The sequence below is a fragment of the Carassius gibelio genome, chromosome A22 (genome assembly GCF_023724105.1).
Source record: "Carassius gibelio isolate Cgi1373 ecotype wild population from Czech Republic chromosome A22, carGib1.2-hapl.c, whole genome shotgun sequence".
Taxonomy (NCBI): domain Eukaryota; kingdom Metazoa; phylum Chordata; class Actinopteri; order Cypriniformes; family Cyprinidae; genus Carassius; species Carassius gibelio.
The window spans coordinates 18,362,736-18,381,356 of NC_068392.1; the positions used below are offsets into that span (position 1 = coordinate 18,362,736).

An 18,621-nucleotide genomic window follows, 5' to 3' on the forward strand; every position below is an offset into this window, starting at 1 on the left:
AGTCATGTCATGCAACTCACAAATTCAAAGGTCCAGAAGGGAAAGACATCATTAATGTAATCCATGTGACTCCAGTGGTTTAACCTCAATTTTATGAACACAACACAGATGCATTATAATGCTCTTGTGAACGCACAATACAGATCAATATTCTCCTAAATAAAGTTGTCAATTATATTTGTAGTGCATACAAAGCACTCAGGTCGCTTAATAAAATTGAGGTCAAACCACTGGAGTCACATGGAGAAATTTACAGATGTGTTTCCTACCATCCACAGTTGTGTCTTAAATGAACATAAGAGATGTGGATCATTGTGCCCATCTCTTTTATTTGTCTTCATAGCAATATCTGGCAACACTGCATCACCGGCACTTAAACTGACAGCCATCAACAAGTGTGTGTCAATGTGGTTTCTGGGGCTCCTGAGCTGCCTCGCCGGGCCCTTGGAATTGTCTTAACCCAACCCCCAAACCCCAACCCAAAAAATTATATATATATAGGCTAGAGCACTAGACAAAGTTATCATTTATGCCTATTAACGAAAACTATCGCCAGTACTGTTGCATTAATAATAAACAAATGATAAAATGATCCACCCCTTATTATAGTAAAGTATTAACAACTTTTGATGCAATGAAAATGGTCTAACATAGAAGTTAACACGAGTTGTATAAGTAGGGGTTATTATAGCACAGTTCTCAAGCCCACCCCAGACCTCACTCATTCAGAGCGAAATGCACTATAAAGCTTTACTCATAGGCTGAATAATATTTGGATATGGGAGGGACATGTCAGTGCTGCAGCACTGAAGACCCCCTTCAGTGCTACCTTCAAAGAGAGAGAGAGAGAGAGAGAGAGAGAGAGAGAGGGAGAGAGAGAGAGAGGAAGGGAGCTGATGACGTCGTCGCCGGGAAGCTCCTGGTAGAAGGCGCGTGCCCGCGGGAGGGGCCGCTAGAAAATGGCGAGTCTGTGCAGAAGGCAGCAATGTACGATCGAGAGGCGCGGCTTTCGGCAGGAGCTTGACTCGTGGAGGCATAAACTCATTCACTGTGTAGGTAAGCTCGTTTAACCTAACATGCAGAACTGTGTATTTGGGCATCGCGTGCTGATTGAATGTGTTTAATTGGTGTGGGGACCTGCGAAAATCTATTGCCTGTAGTGCATTTATTTATTTTTTTCTCGCCACGATTTTTTTCCTTATAGCCGCTCACCACCCGCTGGACCTTATCCAAAAAAAAAAAAAATCGCAGATATGAGTTTAGTTGCGCGGACGATAAATATCTGATTAATACTGGAGCTATATTTGTGTTTTTATTAGAATGTTTAACAGTTGGTGTTCTGGCCCAACGTCATTTCTTTTAAGTTATTATTTTTTTAGAGAAATTTTAGGCGATGTTTATTTATTGTAAGCAGGGCGTGTTACGTGTACAGAGGGAATTGTGCACTGGCCAATCACCGGCGTCCGTTTTGCCAGTGTGCGCGCTCCCTGCTTTATTGTAGGCTACTGTATTATTTGGGGGGGAGGGCTGTGCGCGTCCCCGCCCCACCGCGCGCGTGCCCTCCCTTCCCTCAAATCATCGGCGCTGGGGGAGCGCGCATTGCTGCAATGGGGAAATGTCAGAAAATAATTTTGTATTTTAGGGGAAGGTGGGGGTTGACAAAGAAAATGACACTGCGCATATTGCTTAGTTGTTATCGCGGCCTTGTCAAGGCCACATTCGTCTTTCACTAAACATTTTAACGTAACGCATTGATCTTAAGTCAGGAGATTTTTATGCGCTGATATTTGAGTCAGTTTTGATTTTTTTTTCGTCAATCGATTGCTCGCTTTGAAGCAGAAAGGCAGTCCATGAACGAGATGTTCCAGTGTAGCCAAAATGTCGAGCAGATATCAACAATATTTGGTTTTAAGAAGCCAAGAGTCACGTTTCTTGTTTGTTATTTACTCATTTTTGGTTCTCATTTCCAAAAATATGTCAGAAACTGTTGTTTTCCCGCCCCTCCCCCGTTAAATCTAACGTTTCATTAGCTTTGTTTAATCCCTTTAAATCGCCGTATCTGATGTTATTGGGAGATTATCTGTCGAGTCTTAACCGCCAGGTTTCCTAGTTTTCAACCCTAGATTTGTGTTAATCTCCCTTTTAATGTCAGAAAGAAAACCCGTGGCTTTTGGCATCTGTTAACTGCAGCTTTTGAGTAAATGTTGGTCACTCTTTCTATCAACCACAACATTGTACTGTAGATATAACGATGAATGGTGAGCGTCTAATGCTGCCTTAATATCAGATATTGAATATAATAATAAATGGGACACTAAACATGGGAAAGCTTTTTTGGGAGGGTGAATTCATTGCTATTCTGTGAAGAAAAGGGAAAGATATTTGACTGGGAGCTTTTAACAAGGTCCCCCATGGCGATAATATTGGTGAAATTGAAACATTGTGAGTTTTTAGGCCTGCGAAAGTCATAGAGGTTATTAAATTAATTGCTACCCGATGTAGGCTAGTTAACTGAATAAAGATATTTCCTTGAGAGTACAGTCCCTATAAAATAGTTATGAAATCCAAATCACGAATGACTCGAATGCCATGCAGAAATGTGTGGAACTCTGCTTTAAATATAATTGCTGTGTTGAAGGCTTAAAGATTTGTTTCTAGGGATGCCTAGAATGTAGACTGAATAATTTGGGTTTAGACAATGGAAAGTCTCCAGTGAATTGGAAATGAGAGCTTAGCGTTGGATGTAAAAAACAACCAAAGTCTTTAAACCTCCCATCGCCTTTCTGAAATCTAGAAGTATGTCAAAGTTGATTCACACCTACATGAGAAGAATTTCCGTCCTCGCTCTGCTGATAACGCTTTAGGGAGCATCATAAATCATTCCCACAAACTTTTTTCAAGGGTCAAAGTTCCAAATTCTAAACTCTGTTGTTGTTAACGAACTCTCCTTGAAAGCCAGCAAAGAAGATTTTTTCCCAGTCAGTTTGAAGCTGAATTTGGTCTGTCAATGATATCAGATTTTTGTCATTGGTAATAATTATAATGTAGCTCTAAAGATAAACTAATAATATTTGATAAAGAACACCAACCAATTTGTCACCAAATTCATCGACACTTTTCTGTTCGAGGTAGTGAACAGCTTGGTCATTTATTTTCATTCACTAGAAGAAACCGTCTAGTATATTTCAATTCAATTATTTCCGTTTATTTGTGGCTCAAGGTTTGGTGAAAAGGTTGTTGAATGAGTTGCGTTGGGTTGTTGATGTATTAGTCTTTAATCTTAGTTTAACTCTTGAAGTTGTCTTTTTATCTAGCCTTGAAGCCTCTAAATGCATCAAATGTAGTTTGATCATGTGTGTGTGGAGCTTTCAGTTGGTTAAATAAATAACTCTGGTGAGATGCCGCTGTTTTAATCAAACACTTTATTCGTCTGCTATTTATTTTATACTGGCTGCAAACAGCTTATACATTACATGGATGTGCCAAAACTCATCCTAACCTTGGCTTTCTTGGCTTTTCAGACTCTTTCTGTGTGAATTTGTCACCACACGTTTGGTGTCATGCACGAGAGCGTCACAAATTCAAACAAAACTGAAGGTCAAAGCTGCTTGCTGTGAGAAGCATTACCATCAGGAAAAATGTCACTTTTTATTTTTATCTCTAGTCATCATCTACCTCCCCCTCGCTCTCTTCGAACGCTCCCCTATGCATTCGCCTTTCCTCTCGTTTCATCAAAGATCAGCAACAATCTTATGGCCAATTATGTTTCTTTCAATATCTCGCTCAAATATAGGGCTGGTTTAGATATTCCTTTGATATTTGAAAGCCTCCAGTTGGGTTACCGTCTAGTGCTTTTACAAGTTCTTGTAGTTCTGTTCAAAAAAATATTATTGGTTTCTAAGCATGCATTTTAGTTTTGGTGGGTTGGGAATCTTTTTGGCGCATATTGAGAGTGCCTTTACATTTAATTTTTCTAGCTAGACCATAAACCTCTTCTGGCAGCTCTTGAACATCCACCCCCAAGTGAAGAGGTCGTTAAAGAAGCGTCTGGAGCTATTTGACGACAGTTTCCAGCGGATTTAATTGGCATGTAGGCTGCGAGAAGTTGCATTGATTCGAGTTGCATTCTTTTTGACCATCGCTGAAAATCAACAGCATTTTAAATTGGTAAAAAAAAAATCTGAATTATGTATGGCTCTTTGTCTTGTTGAGAAGCTGCATGTAGTTACAGTATAGGAGGAAAATACTGCATATAATATTTGATTAAATTATTTAGTAGTTAAATAATGAAATAAATGTTAAAAAGCCTGGGTTTGGTAATGTATCATACATTTTACTTAATATTTTATATAAAATATTGAACGATCCACTGAAACATACAAAAACCATTAGGATGCATTGCACTTAAAAAAAAAAAAAAATGTTTAAATGGCCAAGTGAAAATTGTTTTGTTTGCACGTTTGGAAAAAAAGCGTGCATTTTTGTTTGTATCTAAAACTTTGATTCTTCTTGATTTTAGCATTTCTCTAACGTTTACAGCTTGGGTTTCCACCACTTTTATACTGAAGCGCTGAAGCTGTCAGGGCTTCGTTAAACCATGTAAGTGACTATCAGGGAAGTAGCATTATACTCCCACAGAGATAATACTTTTGGTTTTTCGCTGGATTGTTCTCAGCAGTTCAGATCTTAAATGTGTCAGGCTGTCACAAGTATTTTGACATCTGGGAAGTCTGTCTCCATTATTTTCTGCTTTTAAACCCCAGGGACTCTCATTCTGTCAAAGGACATAGATTAAATCCGTATTCATCCCAATTCTGACTTTTTCGACTGATGCTAATCCTAATAATGGTTGTTTGTTAGATGTTGTTCGCCACTAAATTTGCAAATGGAAATGAATAATAATTGTATAATAGTGCTTTATTTTCAAGAACATTGAATTTTGGCCACATTTTGTTCTGTCAGGTTAAGTTTTCTCCTTAAATTCCTAAAAGATTCCAGGTAGACATTCCTTAACAGGCTCTTGCACAAGAACTTTGGGAGTGTTTCTTTTTGATTAACAGTAACCGTTTAAGACAAGATAAGCTAAATTTTCACTCTTCCTCTTTCTTTGCTGTACTTCACATTTTCCTAAACCAATCCCTGCAAATCCAAATGTGTCAAAATCATCCATATGGTTTGCCATTTTTTTGTCTGCCTGCTAGCCTCATGTGACACTCTTTGGTTGTTTTCCATTAAAGCCCCTGAACACTTGCTGTGTTCAGAATGGGTTTAGATTATGCTCAAAGTTGAATGCCCTGAAAAGCTGCCTATGGGGGTTGAAGGATTTTTTTTGTATTTTTGCTGCCTAATGTTTTCAGGGAACTGCTGGAAAGCTGATGCAAATACTGATGATGCAGTTTTAGCATCATTTAGCAAAGTAGTTTTAATCCTGGGCTTAAACACTTAAAATGTGTAGAAAAACATGAAATGTTGTAGACAAATGCATGTTCAAGTGTAGCATACTTTCAGCAGGTTATCTTTTTGCAATTATTAGATTTTACATTTTACAAATGTACCAATTTTTTGAATGCAGTTCCAGTAATATTGTTGCAAATAGTTTGATATGAACATAAGTTGCTCTATTATGAAGTAAATATCACTGTTGATGTCTCAGTCTTCTGTCATTGCTGTCCATGTCATATTGAGTTTTGCAGTTAATGCACAATGTAAAAAAAGTGGTAATCTCCAACTGTTACATTGAAGAGCAATTTCTATTTTATTTAACCCCCCCAAAAATTAGTTTTGTTGGTATGAATGGATAGTTAATTTAGATGTTATCATTTTTTCAGTATATTTTCATGTCTTTTATGGTTCATGATGTTTAGCTATATTGGGGTGCCTTGCCAGTGGTCGACTAGTCCAACAAACTTGTTGATTAGTGAGGTTGACAAATAATTTTTTTAATTTTTTTAGAAACAATGCTTACATTTGCAACTGAATTCATTCTCCAACGACTCAGTCCTACATCCATGTGGATCCCACGTGTGAATGATTTCTTTTGTTTCTCGGTGGTAAAGAGCAGGAATGCATGTGTAAATCACATGATTCGAACAGCCCAAGCCTGCTGAAATCTCATATCAATTACACGCCCCCCTCCCAACTACAGATAATTTTATTCTCTGGTGATCTGAAGACTATTGTCTTAAGTGTCTTTCTGCTATTAAATGAGGATTAAATCGGAGTCACGATGTAAGACTGAATTAGCTGCCAATAATTACAAAAGTAAAATAAACTACATATTATTATTTGGAAAATGGTGAATTATTATGAAGTTATTTCTGTTAATGCATCAGGCTTAGTATAAAAGTCATTTAGTGGAAATGCAAAATAACTGTTATCTCTTCAGCCAAGTTATTACTTTTTGTCTGTTTTTCAACCTAGTCCTAACTAGATTAAATCTCATTAAAAACAAGCCTAGAATTATATTTAAGCAGATATAGAAAGTACATAAAATTATTTGCTGAAGTTTTAGCAGATGCTGTTTGCATTTAAACCTCGGGAAACAACTTCTCATAAATTATGCGAGAAACACAAAACAATAGACTTGGATATATACGGCGAAATAGGTTATTTTAATTTCTGGCTAAATCTCAGCTGTCCGAATAAGACTTTTTGAACATTTGTGTAAAAAGGCAGATTTTGTGTTTGTGTGTGAGTTGATTTGCTGATTTCTGCATTGTCTTAACTAATCTATGGAATGTTTTTGATTTGGATGTTTGATTTTTCAGGGATGGATTCAATAGACAGATTGTTTGGTGGGAAAGAGCATTTTTGAATGGAGTATCATATCACCTGCATTGTATGTCAACTAGAGAGATGAAGTTTTCCTTTCACTCCTGTATTGTTGAATTATGAGAGTGGCATTCAATGGATAACATTCTCTGATGTCTTTATGAAAGGTGTAGCTCAACCCCCCCAAAAAAGGGAAAATTTCATAATTATACGCTCTATTTTTGAAAGTCAGGATTTATTTAACAGAATGTCCAAGCTGCTATTTTACATAAAATGTAAATATTCTCTTTTCACTTTCATATTATGGAAAAGAGCAGCTTGGACATTCTCCTGAATTTCTTCGTTTCACAGAAGAAAGAAAGTTGGGAACAACATTATATTTGACTTCTTAAGGTATCTGCACACAGTTTTCGAAATCCAAAAAAATTGCAACGCACAGAAACCTTGCAACTTGAGTCTGATGCGTATTGATTGATCTGTTGCAGGAAGAAAGAAAGGAAATATTGGGTCCATCCAATCCTGGGATATAGAGAGGACAGAGATTTCCCCCTCAATAGCAGCAGGATAATTCTAGATGATTCAAAGTTTACTTCAGGATGTCAGTGGCTCAGTTTGATATTTTTGCTAGCGATACTAGCGTCACATATGAAAAAGAAGACCACTAATTTATGTGAACTCAGTGTTCAAGGATCTATATCCAGTGTTTTGTGCTGCGAGACGATGTGGATTAACTTCACATAATATCTGGATTTCGGAGTTAGCTTGTACGGTGGCTCTGAACTGTCAAAACACCTCTCAACATGCTTGCAACAGTTGCGAAAAATAAAAAAAATCAATTGCGATCCGATTTTTTTTTTATGACCGACTTCGGAGGCAGTGTAAACGTGATTGACATAATGTGAGGTCATTTTTTTTTTTTTTGCGGACATATATTTTATGTTTGGCAAATATTTATTTTAAACAGTATGTATTGCTCTATTGCTCCTTGAAAATGATTAAATATGATTATTTAAATAATTTTTGGGGGAAAACTCTGTGGCACAATCAACCCTAGTTGTATTTTACTTGCTGCATTAAGCATTTTTTATATATACTTGGCATTTACTGCACTGTATATACTATATGTTACTGTATTGTAAAGACAGAAAATGGAAAGATAGACAGACAGATTAAAAAGATATAATTGATCCAAGGTTCGGGTGAAAAACAAATACAAAGTGGTGCATAGATACGCAAGATGAAGGCCAAGCCTTTTTTGTAGAGTGCTTTCATTCTCAGATTGACCTTAGGCTATAAAAAATGATTTTCTCAAAAACAGATATATTTTTAATCATGCTACAGATGTTCTGTGGGTTTACTTGGAGATCATAACATCAGCTTGACATGTTCCAGTCCTGAAAATAAACCGTTTGTTGTGATTAACTATCACAGAGTGGCTCGCAAACATGAAGTATTGTGGAATATCGACTGAAGAGTACATCTTTTGAAAGCACAGTCAACCAAGTATTGAAAAAAAAATGGTTCCTTTATTCTTTATCACATTTGTTTTGTTTTTTTTGGGGACACTTAACCCTATAAATAACCTGCTTTGCAGCGAACTTAAATCCAGACGTCTACTTTAACCTAATGCTGCACATTTGGTACTAAATGGCCAAGTAAACATTGCTTTTGACACTAATCACCACCATTAAAAGCTTAAAATTGACTTTCTTTGGCCAGTAGTTCCTCTTTATGACGACTGGTGCATGTACGGGATCTACATTCCCTGCAGTTGGAGTTTGGTGACCTAAAAGGTCCTGTCATGGAAGGCTGATGTCCTGATGGGTTAAATGTGATCGGCCGTGCCCTCATAGCACAGCTAAGGGTTTACGGTTTTCCCGCACTCTAATTTAAACTCAATCTAGGTCAAGAGGAGCCCGAATGACATTGTTTAACCTCCTCAACAACAACAAAAAAGAACACTTGCAATGTTCATGCTGGAGTTGAACAAGGGAAAATAAAATGGTTGATGCAGGAAGCAGTTGATTGTGTTTTCTATTTGTTTTTCTCTGTATTTTGCTCACTAGCCTCGTACCTTGTTGCTAGAACATTCATGCAATTTTTTTCCAGGTTTTTATGTTGATGGAAAAGCAAAGTCTTTCAGGTAATAGGACAAAATTATCTGGAAGATGTTATATTCATCTTGTTAACCTTATCAAATATATACGTTAATTAACACAATATGTATTTACTAAATTGAGCCGAAGATAAGGTACAGCAATGAGCGTGTTATTTTTGGATCAGTTGGACCCAAGCAATGTGTATTATTATGGGCGAAAAATTATAATGATAATGATCAAGACATAATCATCCTTGATAAAAACGATTTTGATAAAGATAAAAGGTTTATTCACCAAAAGTGGCCAGAAACAGCACAACACAACTGTATTTTGACAGTATCTTGTGTGATTGTATAGCATTTGTGTATTTATACTAAATCTATTTAGGCTACTGTCTTTTCTGCAGATACCTAGAAACCATATAGTTAAATATTTACCATTGAGGTGTTGTACGCTGTGGTTAACATGATCTAACTGTGAGCTACTCTGGAAGAACAATGGTTAATTTGAATAAAACTCAGAATAATTACCATCTAAAAATAAGGTTGTTTAAAACCACAATTAATGGTCTGATTTCTACAACTTTCACTCAGGAAACTTTATTGTGATAATTTTTTCGGCCATATCGCTCAGCCCTATTTGACTGATAAGTGTGCCAGCTGGTTGATTCCAATGGATAGTTTGGATATTTAGCTGATTTTGAGCTGGGATGTGCAATTATTCAAAATAGAGTAGTTAGTAGGGGTTCCTGGGTGACTCGTTGACTTGGGAGGGCCTGAATGATTAGTCCAGTTTCAGGCTGAATTGATCGTGATGTGTTCTAGTTTTTGTCTTCAAAAGAGCGAAAATCTCAGCACTCTAATTAAAGCAGCATTTAAAATATCAAATATATATTATATTTGTAGTTAAGAAAAGTTTAAAATCGATTAGCCAAACTCACTAAACTACATTAGATGTGTGTACATTTCATATGCAATCATTTAACTGTATATGTATTTAAAAAAAGATCTGTATTACACTGGCCATCTGCCACTCTAATCTCTGAATATCTACATAAAAAAAAAAACTCATCAGTCATTTTCTATTCTTGAAAAACTGTGGATAAAAGTATAAAACCATTTTAGCGGTAATTTTACCCTTTAACCTTTTGCGTTTGCTCTAATGCATCCGCTGTAGATGGTTATGACCATAGGGTTATAAATACCTTCCTAACTTCACCCTAACCACATAATTAGTCATTCATCTGCAAAGAAAGCCGATGAAATGGATGATGGGGGTCACTTTCTTGATTGGATTTTTTCCCACTTTTATACTGCATGTCCTTTAGAAATCAAAAGCCAGACGAGCTGAGTTTTTATAAAGCAACTTTTCAATTGCACACCAAACATATTATATATATATATATATATATATATATATATATATATATATATAGTCCGTGAAATGACTGGCAGGCAGCAGGAGACAAAAAGGTATGGAGGAAAGGCTAATTAGGAAAAGTATAGCGATCTCGCCCAGTGTCACTTAGCAATGTGCCTGAGGTTAGGAAGCACACGTCTGAGAAAAGCCGGTCTGTCGCTACAAATTTCCCTTTTTTGTTCTCTCTTTAATAATAAAATATGTGCACTTTGCGACCTCATAATTAGCTTTTTCTAGAGTCCTTCAAATTAATTAGTTTGATGTCTGTGTATGAAATACGCAGATAGAGGGCATTTAATCGCAGATGCAGTCAAAATGGCAGTAGCGTATGCTTATTTATATCTCACACAGGTGGTGTGCCACTCTTTTGTTTACGCTTCTGCCATAAAATAAAACATTTTTAGTAGTTAGAGGCCTTGAATCCCAAAAATTTAATGTAGGATTTTACTTGAAGACTATTGGCGCTTTTCCACTGTGGAAAACGGCTCGGTTTGAGTTTCAGTGCAGTTTAGTATCTCTTTAGAGAAGGCGGGATTATTCACGTCATTATAGTTGTGCCGCCTCTACTGCCACGACTCCTACTTGATCGTACGTAGGAACGTCTGTACTTGTTTCCGCAACAGACAACAAAACTTTTTTTTTGTTAAAAAAAGGTGTGCTCGTTCGAAACCGATTTATTCGATCCTTCTATGGCTATGCTTAAATTTAGCGATTGTTTTGTGTTTATGTCGCAAGTTCATTGACGCATGTGTTGACGATTCCTCCAGCCAATCAGTGATCAGCAGAGTTTGCACGTCATGTTTTGGTTCGGTTTACTTGGAACTTCAATCAAGGTACCAGGTACAGTACTTAGTGAAAAAAACAAGTGAACCGTACCAAGCCGTACCGTGCAGTAGAAAAGCATTATATCATGCTCATGTGGACGTTGTTGGTTCAAATCCAGCTTGCAACATTTCGCATTTGAAAACTCTCTTCCCTTCATGTCTTTTCACCCTTACATGGTATACATTTGTGCTATTTGTGCATTTAAAAAATGTTTTCTTTTCTATCTGATAAAAAACTCTGTGAGAAGGTCAAACATAAAAAAAAGTTGTATTTGTATGTTTTGAATTCATTGTTTGTGTTGAGCCAAAAATTCTTCACTTTATTTCTGCTACTATGTGTTTTCTTTTAGTTTCCTTTTTTAGAAAAGCATTTGACAAGGTCAGCTGTGCATGGGCTATGCTTTTGTGTCCGTGTTCACAGTTTATTTGGAATTGAAGTAAATTGAATCTGGCAGAACGTGTGAATTGAAGCGTAGGAAACCTATAAAGCACTTTCAGGAAGAGGTCACTGAATAGAGAACTTCAGTCTATAGATATCACATTGTCACCAAGCCCGGTCACATGTGATATCTGCTCTATTCATTCAGCATTCGTTTGTATAGTATGTGTACGCCGTATCTCCCAGGTGACTGAGACAAGAGAAGAAATGCTTCCTAGACAGCTATACGTCTTTAAGAATTCATCTACTTTCTCAAGGGTGAATCTTTACGCCTGCAGTAAAAGCAGTCAAATCTTCTACGGGATCTCTATTACCTTAATATCTGTTCAACTCCAACAATAACAGTATGAGCGCCTTATATACGGAATACAACATATACACTTTTGAATACATTGCTAGCTGCTTTTTTGAGACGCAAAGTGTCACTGCATCAAGAGTTGAAGATAATGGGTAATTTCGCCAGTAACATTTTTTTAAATAGATGTTGAATTAATTACTTTTAACTAAACTACTTAACTACTTTTTACTTTAATTTACAGTGTAAATTCAGAAAGCATCACTTATTTGATTAAATAAAGGAACTTTTATACATTGTTATACCAGTTTGAGCTCATTAAACCAAACATAAAATCAAAGACATCACTAACTTGCTGAAAAAAAAATAGTTGTATGTGTTTTATTCATATTTACATTATAGACAGCATGGTAGTAATCATGATTTTATAATTCATAATAATATGAATTTACTAAATTATTCTGAGCTCAACTTTTAATTTCTTGAGCTTGTTTAAACAAAGCCCAACAGTAAAAAACATATTTTTGTGTGTTTGTATTATGGACATGAATAATATCTCAAATCCTTAAGCTATTTGTTAAGTGTTAAATTTGTAGAGCATTGCTTATCAAGCGCAAGGTTGGGGGTTTGATTCACAGGGAACACATGATAGGTAAAAATTGATAGCCTGAATTCACTGTAAGTCGCTTTGGATAAAATCATCTGCTAAATGCATACATTTATTTTTTTATTTTATTTTATTTTATTTGAGCTTTTTGAGGAGAAGTGTGTTATTACTTGTCTAAATGATGAAACTTAGGGAGTACTTATATAGTGTAAGTCTCTGACTCACATTTTATGTTTAACATTGTTTTCTAGGACAAATTGTAGATATCATCCTTATACATCGGTTCATAATTCTAATTGTCAGCATTTCCAGCATGCATTTCACCTCATATTATTTAGATATGTGTTTTGTTTAATGTTTTGAAAAGGCATTAAACATAGTGAGACCTCTCAAAATGAATTCATATATTATTCTAGCTATGTTACTTGCTGAGTTAATACTGGAGCACATTCAAATCTTATTTCATTTATTTTTATATACAAGGAACAATAGAATTCTTTATCATTTAAGTGGCCTTCAGTTGGATAATTATATAATTGGATAATTAATTAGACGTTCTGCTTTTGGCACATGGCACACTGAATAAATCATTGGCCCCAACAGAATCGTTGAATTGCACAGCGTGACTCCTGCGTGCCGCCACACTGAATTTCAGCCGACGGCTTCCTGTTGGATGATTATCAGGAAAATGTTGCTGCTTTTTTTTTCTTTGAAATTTAAAGAATAGCCGTCAGGGTCACAATGGCAGGTTCTTCACAGATTATGATTGCTTGCTCAGAGACTGAGGCTTTTTTTGTGGGTTAACTCCTTAACCAAACAAAGAGAAATGACCCAGTTTTTTTTGCCCCTCCCCAATTTGAATATGCTTGGAGTGAAATTGGATAAATGCATTTGAAATGTGGAGAAACTACTCTTTAAACACAACAATGGACTGAAAAATTAGGGTGGGGACATTTTTTGGAGTTTTTTTTTTTTTTTTTTTTTGGTGTCTTTTGAATTGCCTAGAGCCGGATAAAGGGCGATCTACTCTTACCATCACAGAGGTTGCCACAGTGACTGTGTGTGTGTGTTGAAGTAGGTGTGTTTTAGACACTTATATTCATTGTATTAGTCAATTTGATCATTGGTTTGTTCTTAAACTCAAAATTAAGTTGTCTTGTCTTAGTTGCCTTTGGCCAGGCTGTTTTGTAGTGTCCGTCTCATGGATTGGCTCTACCAGATAGAGATGGTTGTAGTTGACACAGATTTCCCCTGAAGAACAATCCCAACCCCCTTTCTGCCTCCCATGTATGAAGAATTGGGGGTAGGGAGTTGCCTTAATTTAGGGTTAAGATAAACCACGGGTAGAAAGCATGCACTGTCTTCAATATGCTGATTTTAATGACTTAACCTGAAGGTATTGTCCTCCCCGGAGAGAGAAAGCTCTTTTTTTCCCTTAGTCTTTATGTAAGATGATATTGATCTCTTGGGTGGTGCTTAGTTCCTTAAAATGTTACAGAAGTCGTTTAGAAGACATTGACAATAGCTTAAGGAAAGTGTATATTTGAAAACCTAAATTAGCAACCAATTTGATTGTTTAACATAAATAAAAAAAATAAAATAAATTCTTAGCAACATTCACAAAGCCAAAATCTTAATGAATTTTTGTAATAATAATTCAGAAGCAGTTAATATCCAAGTCCATTTTAAAGGGGCCAAATGGCAAGTGGTGTGCCTCAGGGTTCAGTACTCGATCCAATGTGTGAAAGTCTATAAATTGACATGCAGTCACCACAGCTAAAAAATTATTCTAATGCCAAATTTCATCCTTTGCATAGAGACATTGTTATGTCTTTTTTGCAGTATGCTTATGCTTATTTGATTTAACAACATGGAACATGGACTTGACAAGAACATAGCTTAAGGATACTGTTTAGAAACCCTGGTGTAGTTTATGGATTGAAGCATTTCAAGTTAATTGTATTTAGGCTAATTTCTGCATTAGAAGTAAAAGCATGATTGTTTGTACAGTAACTGTGTCTTCTAAAATCTGTCCACAATATAGATTAAATGTATGCAGTTTGTTAGGTTAGATTTAATTACATTTTACATTGAACAGTTAGCTTATGTGGGAAGCTTGTTTGGAAATAGTGTCCTTCAACCATCTGCAGAACTCAGACTATATCGATCTTATCTACTGGTTAGATTCATTGGTGCTTGTTGCCCAGTGAAAGTAAATTATTCATACATCCACTACACTATATATAGATAATTAATGGTCACCAGGAAGTTCAAACAAAAAGCTGCTAGCGTGACTCCCTGGTGTTGAATTGATTGGCTTGTTTCTGTATGTTCACGCACATTTCAACTGGACCTTTCCTCACCCTGATTGTAAAATTTTTGTGCATGTATGCAATGCATTCTTTATGTGGTCTTGGTGATTTAAGGTTGTGTAGTGTAGTGAATGAATGTTAGTTTTGTTGTGTTGAATGAGTCGCTCTTTTGTGGCGATATCCCACACAGTTCTCCTCCAACAGGCCTCATGCACTAGTGCTTTTCATATTTAACTACACGTCATATGAACAAGCACTGAATTGAATACAATTCAAGCATTTAATACAAACTCAGTATCCCTAAAAATTCAAGTCGATTTAATGAGGGTTTTATGAGTTTTTGGAAGAGCATGATTTCGTGGTTTTTTTATTTTTTATTGTTAGTGTTTCTGAAATGTATAACAATTCTAACGTAAATGGTATGCTTTAACACAAATATCTTTTCATTCTGTGTACAGTACTCAATCATTGTGTACCGATGCAATTATCCACTAGACATTGAAAACCGCTGCAGTTTCAGCAGTAATGCTGTGCATTTAATGGACTGGAATGTTTGAACACTTTGAAGTGCTCATTTTTGTTTTCAAAGCCTCCTTTGTAGCCAGCAACAATTTGGAATGCATGCTTTATAAGCAAACTGCAGCGGGAACAGCTGATGAATAGTGAATCGCACTAACTAAGCCTGGTGGTTTGTGTTTCTGTCAGAAAGAACGCCATATCCTGAAGGACAAAAACTTGTAATCATGTTCTTCTTAATCATTGCGACAGGACGTCATTGAACAAGCTGCAAGGATTTGCCTTAAACAATTCGAGAAAATGCCACTATGATCCTTTCAAGTTTAAGTGTGTAGTTTAGAATAGAGAATGCACAAAAATGTTATTCCGTTCACATTAATTATTTTTATTATAATGACTGCTATAATAAATCTTTTTTTTTTCACTTTTGATATTTGTTTTGCCTTTTTTCTTGATCGTTTTTGTCGTTGTTGATTTAATTAGGAGATTGCTATGTGTTGTGCATTAGCTACTAGCATGGTATAACTCTCAAAAATATTGCGTCTTTAAATTTGTTCCCTTTTTAAAGCACCAAAAATACTGGCATTCACATCTTGACATTCTGATGTCTGCATTGCATTTGATTCGTTTCCAAGAATCCTTACTATAAAACATTTACACAGAGTAGGCTAATACTTGTCTTTTTGTTTCCTATTTTAGCAGATTCTTCAGGGTGTATTCATGCAACGATGCTCTTGAGCTGGTATTTGCAGTTAATTAAACTGAGTGGCAGTATTAAATCGGAAAAGCATTGATTTAGTTCATAAAATTGAAAGCAGTTTGTGCACGTGCGGGGGTGGACGTGGGTGGACATGTGATTTCGACTTATAGACCTTCCACAGAGCTAATAAGAACATACCTTTGTTTTCTTCACAGGGTTTGAAAGCATTTTGGAGGGGCTGTTTGGACCAGGACTCATAAAAGATCTTACCCTCTTTCAAGGTCAGTGTTACATTGGATACGATGAAGGTGAAGATTATACTGATGGTTAGTTTTAGATAAGAAGAATGCTGTTGTTGGAGTAAATTTTTAATTTAAGTCTAAATGATATCATATTTGAATCTGATTTTTTTTAACCTTTCTTGTATGCTATTATTTTATCCTTTTCCCAGACTTTATATTTTAAATTATGAAAATCCATTAAAAAAATCATTTACTACATACATTTAAAACTATATTTTAAATTAAAGTAATTTCCAAATGAACATGCAATTTTAGCAAACTAATAAGTTTGAAAAAATAACTAATTATAAAAAAATTTACAAACTAAGTTAAAAAGTTGGCAGTATTTAAATTTTAAAACTGTCATTTTACTCTAATAATGCTTTAATATGTAATTTAAGATATTGTGGAGTTAGTAAGTAAATCCTGTGTCAAATAAAAATATGGATAATTCACAGTGGAGACTCCTAAGAGGAGCAGCCAAAAGTGAGACGTGTGGGGTGCGTCTCAGTTAGCTTCCTAGCTAGTGAATTGGTATAGTGTGTACATGAATCTGGGCACTGGTAAGGACCCTCGCCTACTACACATTGGACAGTTACATGACTACTTACAATTTTGTAATCACCAGAGGTATTAATCAACAACAGGCAGACATAGTTTTAAATGTTTTTGAACACACTGTTCTGTAACATATTTTTTTTTAACAGCTGAATATTAATTATAGATGTTAACTAGATGTGTTTGCTACCTGTCTAGCTATGTATTTTTGCTTTTCAAATTTTCTATCATGTGTTATTGTGTTGGCACAGCCATTTTATGTTTCACGATTCAGAAATGTGATGTTATTCATTTTATGGGTGCGCAGTGAGCATCTACAATTCTCCCTGTTTTTGCAGTGCGTTATAGGTTTTTTCAGGGAGCAAACCTTTAAATAAAGTAATTTGAGTATGAAATATTATATATATATTTTGTAAACTCAAATAAAATTGCTCATTTGAAAAACATCCATTTTTTTTTCTGGGAGTACCACAGGGCTCTATTCTAAGCCCTTGAGTAATTTTGTGAATTCGCAATATGATGCATCAATCTAATTAGCATATCAACCAGAAATTGTTTAAATTGTCTGTTTCTGAAGTTGTAGACAATGAACTGTGACCCATTCATGAGCTTAAATCATCAAAACTAAATTTAAACATGAATTCTAAACATGGTTTACAATTATAAAAGTGGTTTGCTCTTTTTGCAGAACTTGAAGAGCAAATTAAAGCTTCACACAGTAAACATAATTATGTTGGAGAAAAAGGTCATTTTTTTTCCGAAGTTTTGACTTATGTTGGTAATTATAAAGAGAAATACTTACTTTTGCAAAAACAGTAACCTAAAATTCACACAGCCACAAATTACATGGCCTTCTAGATGGAAGTGTTAATGCACTTTAAATGTTGCTCAAGTTAATAATTTATACACAGATCAGTACAGGTTAGTTCTGGTTATTCATTTTCTTTGATAACACGACAACATCTAGTTGCTTCTAACAGATGTCACAATGTTAATTTTTATAGTCATAACGAATATGCCCCTATGAGACATCTTTTCACCTGGCATAGTTAAAAATGGAAGATTGTCTCATCTCATTTTGCAGTCAAATATATATATATATATATATATATATATATATATATATATATATATATATATATATATATATATATATATATATATATATATATATATAACATTGTATGTGGCACAAACTATTATTTGGGATGCTACTGAAAACTGTCAGTGTAGGAAGAACACAGAATATAAATATGTTAAAATGCATTATTATTTATAATTGTGTGTTGTAATATGTGGATAAAATAAAAGTGTATTTAGTTGTGTTTGTAAAAGAACAGCACTGTTAAAATTCTTCTCTTCTTCTTGCAGATTGTGAGCCAGAGGGTGTGTCAGATTGGTCGTTTAATGAAAACTGTCTCTTTTGCTGCTTGAGACGTGAAAAAGTGAAGGTAATTAATCTTCCTACCTATATGTTTCCACAAACAATGCATTAGCAATTTTACATATCACATTGAGTCATTTAATGTTTTCAACCACGCAGCACTTTAAAGATGTTTGTTGTAGTAGGGTCTTTGGTGTTGAAAGAAAAAAAAATGCTCATTAGCACTTTTAATGTTTACCATTCAAATGACAGGTAATTATTATTCTAACTTAAGTTTTTGTTGAGCTATTACTTGACAACACATCTCCAGACGTGACCAATGACTGTGAAAGAACAATAAATCAGCTTTACTCTTTCTTTGAAACTGAACAGCTTTTGTATTCACAAATTTGCAGACATTTTCACAGGCTAACAAC

General features: G+C 35.3%; 1 protein-coding gene across 2 annotated transcripts in view; it reads left to right on the forward strand.

Moving 5' to 3' along the window:
- The first annotated feature begins 935 nt into the window (after nucleotides 1-935).
- Nucleotides 936-18,621, forward strand: part of LOC127943024 (ligand-dependent corepressor) — a 42,028-nt gene continuing 24,342 nt past the window's right edge. For both annotated transcript variants that reach the window (XM_052539114.1, XM_052539115.1), the window contains exons 1-3: nucleotides 936-1,056; nucleotides 16,198-16,263; nucleotides 18,193-18,272. In XM_052539114.1, coding sequence (XP_052395074.1) covers nucleotides 960-1,056; nucleotides 16,198-16,263; nucleotides 18,193-18,272 — 243 coding nt within the window. In that variant the 5' untranslated portion in view covers nucleotides 936-959. The remainder of the gene's footprint in view (nucleotides 1,057-16,197; nucleotides 16,264-18,192; nucleotides 18,273-18,621) is intronic.